At 33.0% G+C, this 8061-nt stretch overlaps 1 protein-coding gene across 5 annotated transcripts; it reads right to left on the bottom strand.

Moving 5' to 3' along the window:
- Positions 1-1462: 1462 nt before the first annotated feature.
- Positions 1463-5873, bottom strand: LOC112742051 (uncharacterized). Of its 5 annotated transcripts, none has more exons than XR_011870907.1 (5): positions 5267-5873; positions 4876-4929; positions 4596-4670; positions 4401-4511; positions 1463-1714 (listed from the first exon to the last, which is right to left on the bottom strand). XR_011870907.1 is itself a non-coding variant. In XM_072214108.1 (5 exons), exons 1-5 carry the CDS (start codon positions 5569-5571, stop codon positions 1679-1681), a joined length of 411 nt encoding a protein of 136 aa, XP_072070209.1. In that variant the 5' UTR covers positions 5572-5873; the 3' UTR covers positions 1463-1678. The 5 variants fall into 5 exon arrangements, 1 of the variants encoding a protein (XP_072070209.1); XR_003171818.3 differs by having other exon boundaries at positions 4876-4989; XM_072214108.1 differs by having other exon boundaries at positions 4876-4989; positions 5497-5873.
- Between the last annotated feature and the right edge of the window lie 2188 nt (positions 5874-8061).

Below are 8061 nucleotides of genomic sequence, written 5' to 3' on the forward strand. Positions count from 1 at the left end.
TCAGAATGGACCATCCTGGATATATTCTATGATGGTTTATCTGAGCTATCAAAGATGTCATTGGATACTTCTGCAGGTGGATCCATTCACCTAAAGAAAACGCCTGCAGAAGCTCAAGAACTCATTGACATGGTTGCTAATAACCAGTTCATGTACACTTCTGAGAGGAATCCTGTGAGTAATGGGACGCCTATGAAGAAGGGAGTTCTTGAAATTGATACTCTGAATGCCATATTGGCTCAGAATAAAATATTGACTCAGCAAGTCAATATGATTTCTCAGAGTCTGAATGGAATGCAAGCTGCATCCAACAGTACTCAAGAGGCATCTTCTGAAGAAGAAGTTTATGATCCTGAGAACCCTACAATAGCAGAGGTAAATTACTTAGGTGAACCTTATGGAAACACCTATAACTCATCATGGAGAAATCATCTAAATCTCTCATGAAAGAATCAAAATCCTCAACAAGGCTTTAATAATGGTGGAAGAAACAGGTTTAATAATAGTAAACCCTTTCCATCATCCACTCAGCAACAGACAGAGAACTCTGAACAAAATACTTTTAATTTATCAAATTTAGTCTCTGATCTATCTAAGGCCACTCTGAGTTTCATGAATGAAACAAGGTCCTCCATTAGAAATTTGGAGGCACAGGTGGGCCAGCTGAGTAAAAGGATCACTGAAATACCTCCTAGTACTCTCCCAAGCAATACAGAAGAGAATCCAAAAGGAGAGTGCAAGGCCATTGAATTAATCACCATGGCCGAACCTGTAAGGGAAGGAGAGGACGTGAATCCCAAGGAGGAAGACCTCCTGGGACGTCCAGTGGTCAATAAGGAGTTTCCCTTTGAGGAACCAAAGGACCCTCACTACAAAAAAATAGGGTTAAAACGGCGGTTATTTTTGGAAATTACGGCGGTTAGAACCGCCATTATTACCGAAAATGGCGCCTCTAAGAAACGCCGTTATTCTGGGCGCCATTCTGGTTATTACGGCGGTTTTCAGAAAACCGCCACAATTACCTGTGGATAAAACGGCGGTTTTTAAACAGCCGCCGTTTTTACCAGGATGTTGTGACATCACTTTTGTTTAAAATGGCGGTTAGAAACCGCCGTTTTTACCATTATAACCGCCATTTTTACCAGGTTATAATGGCATCTTTTGTGTTTAAAATGGCGGTTTCTAACCGCCATTTTTACCAGGTTTTAATGGCATCTTTTGTGTTTAAAATGGCAGTTTTTAACCGCCATTTTTACTAAAATATAATGGCATCATTTTCATTTAAAATGGAATTTTTTAACCGCCGTTTCTACCAACGTATAATGGCGTCGTTTTCATTTAAAATGGGGGTTTCTAACCGCCGTTTGTACCTAATTATGATGACAATTTTATGCTTTTTAAAATAAGATTGAAACCACCAATTTAAAGTGATATTTTCGAAACTCACTTAAAAATCTCGTAATAACCAAAAGGCATAGCCATAAATCAAACATCATAAGATGATTTTTAATTCATACATGATCCAAAAGTCATAATCAAAGTCATAATTGAAATGTCATAATCCAAAAACAAAGGTCAAAGTAACATTTTTCAATAATACACCTTAACATATAATCCTTAATATACGTCTTAACATATCAAGCAAGGTCATGCTTCCTTGTTGCTTGCTCCAGAAGACCTACTTTCTAACTCTTTTGGTGATAGAATCTCTCTCCTGATCCAATTCCAACAACAAAAATATAATTATTATGAGCACAAGAAATACAAGAAAAAGGCATATATTGATATACATTTTAAGTCTGATTTAATTTATAAGAAAAGAAAAGAAAAAAGAGAGAGTAAGAAGAGTTTTGATGTTGAATAGCAGAGGAAAATCAGCAATTCTAACAGTGTTATTTTTTTTCAGTACGATCTTGTCATGTTTATGTCTAATCCTAGTGTTCCATTTCATAAAGGAATTGGTAGCTACAACAAAGAACAAAGCTAGCACTACTACTAATTATATTAATAATAGGAATCATAAGCAGCAACAAGAAATTCTATCGCTATAGGATTATATAAAAGAACACACATTTGTTTAATTAACACTATTATTAGACATAATTAAACAGAGCATCAATATCAATACTTATATATTATTCTATACACATTAGATAGCATGTCAGAACCTGCTATCGGCATGTCTTTCCTCAAAGTTCATGCATATAAGATTTGTCTTTCATTTGCTACTGATGAGAGTCAAATTTGAAGTTATAATAAGGGCTGAATATAATACCAACTGGCAGTTGCCTAAATGACTATAAAAAATTATTCTAACCATATCTTAAAATAAAGTGAAACTTAACACATTTATCATGTCTAATTACATAGCATTGATACAATAATGAAACTAATTTAAGATTATAGAGCCAACTACACATGAAAACTAATTAATTTTTCCTTCTCAAGTAGTCGTGTATAGCAAATTAATTTTTTCCTACAAGATAAAAAAAATTACACTGAAATTAACATTAAACTAAAGAGAAATGGGATTCCTGTTTTGTGACCTCAGTTAGTGGTTCAAAGGAAAAAGATGAGCATCTAACTAGTAAGCATCTATTTGAAAGGAAATTTGGCTCGAACAAGAAGAGCATGAACTTTGTTAGTTGTAGAACCCAAAATTATGGTTATGTTAGAGAACTGGGCCATCATTGCTAACTTATAAAAATCATATTTACATTTAGTTTGATAACAAATTATTTGCTACCTATCTCCATAATCTCAAGACTAAATGAGTATTCAACCGACAATTAAATCTCCTCCAAAATTCTTATTACTGCTTCATTTAATAAAGGATATAAGTATATATTAATCTTTGCTACCAAATACAAAGGGTCCTGAAGAATCTTATTCAATAAAAATGGCTTTTTTATAAAATATAAAAATTAAATGATAAATTATAAATATTTTAAATCATTTAAAATCAAACAAACAAACAAGTAACTTAACAGCGATGGTTTTTACTTTTTACTATTTTTTTTCATAAAATCTCAAAATCCAGAAAATAAAACAATAAAAAGTAAAAAATAAAAGATTTTTATCAGGGTGAACAATTCTTGCCTGCAAAAAAGAAGAGCAAAAGGGGTAAGGGTGATTAAAACAACACACAAGATATAATATTTGAAGGTATTCTCAACTCTGAAAAAGAAAAAAAGGTATTCTCAACACACAGAAGAAACCCACACTTTCTTACATTTTTTGCCCTTAAAATTTCACATAAATTTCAGCTTAAAAAGTTCAAAAAAGAAAAACATCTCTACATAAAGCGAGGAACATGTTAGAAAATAGTTAATTGTGTTCTAAACCAAACTGTGAATAGATATATAAAGCTATAGATAGTTTGGAAAAACAAAGACAAATTAGAGAATATTCTTTTCTATTAAGCCACGGATGGTTAGAAAGTACTTTGGAGTGCATCTTTTCTAAGGTCACATGGTTAGATAGCTCTGATATGAGGACCTTTTTTTGTTGTTAAGTTAAATTATTTGTTAAGGCATTAGTGAAGCTTCTTGTTATGACTAGCGGGTCACAATTAATGCAAGAAAATGGATTTTTCATTTAAAATTTGAAGACTTTAAGATAACCTTTCAAGAGGGTTTACTGATATCAAAGTGAAATCGTGTTCTTCTTAGTAACTTGTATTTAAACTGGAGAAAAAATATGGGATAACCTCTAGCTAGATTTTTAATTTGGTTTTTAGAATTGAATTACTTATTATTACTCTCAATATTCTAATAATTAAAATAAAATTTGTAATCTTCTAAAATAGTTTATTTGATCTAGGTATATATAGGGGATCCATTTTTTATACATAAAATTAGTCACACTCAATATTCTAATAATTAAAATAAAATTGAAATCTTATAAAATAGTTTATTCTTAATAATTATTATTAGATCTAGTTATAGGATCTATTTTTGTATACATAAATAAAGTCACTGATCATCAATTCATGAAACTATAAATACACACTTGTTGATGGAGTCTCTTTTTGTCTTTTTTAGCATTGTTGGAAGCAAAAAAAGAAAATTAGAGGAGGCATGATGACACACACAAGTGAAAATTTATGAGCATGATGAATTGAAAGCCAAAGTGGAAGCATTGTTTTCAGTTTTCACCCCACATAGCTAAATAATATGTAAATGGAATTGTACGTTTTCTTTTTCACTCATTACCAAACACATAAAAGCAACGTTAGAGTCAATTATAAGAAACTAGAAAGGAAAAAAAGTACTATTAAAGAAATCAATTACCGTTTGTGGCTTGGGTAATAGATGGGTTCTTTTTATACATGAAACCAGCATAAAAAATTTGTATTCTTTTTTATCTTTCATATGTAAGTTCCAAGTCAAGAAACACACCTCTTGGAGTTCCAAAATAGAATCTAAAGTCTCCTTGTAAGAAGTAATCAAATCTGAGTATGCTACTCTAACATTTTCATCTGGTTTACAAAATAAAGACTTGACTGGATCCTACAGGCAATATTCTGTGTTACCATCAGTCATGAAACTCAATAGCAAATTGTATTAAATCTTAAAATTAGGATAGGAAAAGACCCGAGGTTGCCTATTTGAACTTGAAAATGGCTTCTGAAGCAAGAACCTAAGTTCAAGAATTTTGTACCAGAGGGCCTTGAAGACAGAAGTCAGTAATGTTAATATAAAACCAAAACAGACTTACTTATAAAAAATAACGTTAATATAAAGAATTTTGTACCAGAAGGGTGCATTTTATAAAAAATAATGTACCATAAAATTTTTGGATTTGTTTAATTTTACCAAATATAACTAAAACAGATTTAGAAAAGTTTGGCAATAGCACAAGAAACTCACTTACCTGGTGGACATGCAAGGCTGCCTTTATTAGAATGCTGTCTTGTTTGATTAGTTTCTGAAACGGGAATGACAACTTGATTGAGGGAAGATGGAAGTGATAGGTGCATTTGGATACCTATAATGAATTTATTATATATAGCTTAGTTGATGAGTGTGAAGTATGAAGGTTTATTATTGTTTTTAACTTTCAAAAAGCATCCTTAGCTACAACAGATACATGACTTAACAATATTTTTAATTGAAAAACTTAAGCCCAACTAATGCATATAATTTAATTGCAAAAATCTTCTAGTTGAGCTTTCTCCACATGCTACAAGCATGTATGCCCTATTTTATTTATCCATCAGTAAGTTACAAAGCACATAGCTGATAGGATTCACATTAAGAGTTACCTAGACCCCTTGCTTAGCTCTTGCTTCTAGCAAATTATCAAGTCTTGATAAAGCATGAGTATGAAAAGGGTGCTTTAGATACACTTTTGGGCACAACCACCAGCCACAAATAAATATGAAAATCTCTCAATCATTGAACAGAACTCAAAATTGACTATTATTTTCCTTCTTGTGATAAAAAAATTATGCATTAAGCAGCCTCAAATGTTCTGGTACTAGACTAAACAAACCTCTGATTTTACACAGTGTATTGCAAGTGCAGTGTAATGCAAGTGCAATGCTCTTTCCACAACTAATCGGACCATCTAACACAACTTTCTTCCTAACTTTAACACCTAAAAAAAAAATAGACACGCAAATCACACTGAACCTCACTTTAAAAAAATCAAGCCAAAAGAGAGGGTGGGAGAATCAAGCCAAAGACACATCACCATCAACCTCAAATATGCATATTAATAATAATCTTTATTATATATCCATATACATATAAATATATTACATATAAGAAAGAGAATTGGGTTCAATAACTACCTTTTGGTATCTGTTAATTATATTAAATCTTTTCTCAAGTCCATAAATACATTTAGTATAGTAACTATCCCTCTCATTTTTATCTCCAACAAAACTACTCCTATCTATCAAACTTTTAAAACATAAAATTTAATGTCTAATTATAACAATATCTACAAAAATTTAAAACTGGAGCTTCAATGGGAACAGATTAGCAGTGTGGCAATCAAGCTTCTAATAATAATAATAATAATAATAATAATAATAATAATAATAATAATAATAATAATAATAATAATAATAATAATAATAATAATAATAATAATAATAATAATAATAATAATAATAATAATATAACGAAAAAGCAAAAAATCACCCAAAATCAGAATCAACCATAGAAAAGCAAGCCAAATTCCATATATTAGGATCAAACACTCAATACTCATGTGATTTTACCTTATCTTTTGAATTATTGTTTAAAATACGTAATCAAATTTTAAAATGATACTGAATCAATTTTGAAATAGAAGAAAAACAAAATTCCTACCTATCGAGCAAAAGCAAAAGCAGAGTATAACTAAGCATGCAGCAATTTGAAAGATTTAAGCTATAATTTATAAACTGAAGCTGGAAAAAGAAGAAATAGCACTCACATATATGAAGCTATTCTCCTGCGCTTGGTTTCCATCATCAAACACTGTCATTATCAAAATTTACATCATATTTATCAAACACAACATAAGCATTCATTCACACAGCAACGAGAATACATTTATTTTTCTTAAATAAAGAAAATCTAAATAATGTAATTCTTGTTCAATTTAACTATATTCATATTAAAGAAGAGACTCATCACAGTATCAAAAAGCAGAAAATCGCACTTTTGAATCCTAAAATGTAGAAAGATAGAAAACTGACCTGCCGATCTAGAACTAAAGGGAGGCACTGAGGATTTTGGCGGAGAAGACACAGAAGATGGCAAGGAGGAAGCTGGAGGAGGAATCGCCGGAAAAGATCGCGACTGGAGGAGATGTCGTCGAAGGAGATTGCCGCTGGAGGAGGTGTTGCCGGAGAAGATCGTTGCTGGAGGAGATGTCGCGGAGAAGATCGTCATTGGAAGATATCGTCACAGGAGGCGAATGCAGAAAGAGATCGCCGCTGGAGAAGCTATCGCTGGAGGAGATGTCATCGGAGAAGATCGTCGTTGGAGGAGATCGTCGAAGAATGCAAGATGTCATACCTTTGTTTTGGAGAATGCCGCTGAGAAGATCGTCGGAGAACGCCACTGAGAAGATCGTCAGAGAACGCCGCTAAGAAGATCGTCATCGGAGCAGTCGTTGGAGCGGTCGCTGGAGAGTGCCGTTGAGAAGATCGCTAGAGCAGCTACACATTTTCGGGTTTCACTTTCACCAGATAAGATAAGTGTTAGGGTTTTTTTTGGTTTTGGGCTTTTGGCTTTTTTTTTTTTAAATACTGGCTTCGATAATGGCGGTTAAAAACCGCCAAAATCACAAAAAAAAATGCCATTTTAGAAAAATTAATTATGGCAACGTCATAAAATGCCATAATATCCGAATATAATGGCAGTTTTTTAAAGTTGTCATTATATAAATGCCATTTTAAACTCTTTTTTTTTGTAGTGCCTGAGGCTCATCTAGAGACCACAGAGATTCCATTGAACCTCCTTATGCCATTTATGAGCTCGGATGAGTATTCCTCTTCTGAAGAGAATGAGGATGTCACTGAAGAGCAAGTTGCCAAGTTCCTTGGTGCAATCATGAAGCTGAATGCCAAACTATTTGGTAATGAGACTTGGGGAGATGAACCTCCCCTGTTCACCAATGAATTAAATGCATTGGATTTACTGAGATTGCCTCAGAAGAAAGAGGATCCTGGAAAGTTCTTCATACCCTGTACCATAGGCACCATGACCTTTGAGAAGGCTCTATGTGACCTTGGGTCAGGGATAAACCTCATGCCACTCTCTGTAATGGAGAAACTTGGAATATTTGAGGTGCAAGCTGCTAAAATCTCATTAGAGATGGCAGACAACTCAAGAAAAGAGGCTTATGGACAAGTAGAGGACATGTTAGTAAAGGTTGAAAGCCTTTACATCCTTGCTGATTTCATAATCCTAGATACTGAGAAGGATGAAGATGAATCCATCATCCTTGGAAGACCCTTCCTAGCCACAGCAAGAGCTGTGATTGATGTGGACAGAGGGGAATTAATCCTTCAACTAAATGAGGATAACCTTGTGTTTAAAACTCAAGAATCTCTCTCTA

Source organism: Arachis hypogaea, chromosome 14 (assembly GCF_003086295.3).
Source record: "Arachis hypogaea cultivar Tifrunner chromosome 14, arahy.Tifrunner.gnm2.J5K5, whole genome shotgun sequence".
NCBI classification, from domain to species: Eukaryota; Viridiplantae; Streptophyta; class Magnoliopsida; order Fabales; family Fabaceae; genus Arachis; species Arachis hypogaea.

Excerpts from the sequence above, each read along its gene's own strand:
- LOC112742051 (XM_072214108.1), bottom strand. The coding sequence starts at position 5,571 with ATGGTCCGATTAGTTGTGGAAAGAGCATTGCACTTGCATTACACTGCA. Across the intron at positions 4,990-5,496 it reads TACACTGTGTAAAATCAGAG|GTATCCAAATGCACCTATCA; the intron begins GTTTGTTTAGTC and ends AATTCATTATAG. Across the intron at positions 1,715-4,400 it reads CTATTTTGGAACTCCAAGAG|GAGAGAGATTCTATCACCAA; the intron begins GTGTGTTTCTTG and ends GAATTGGATCAG.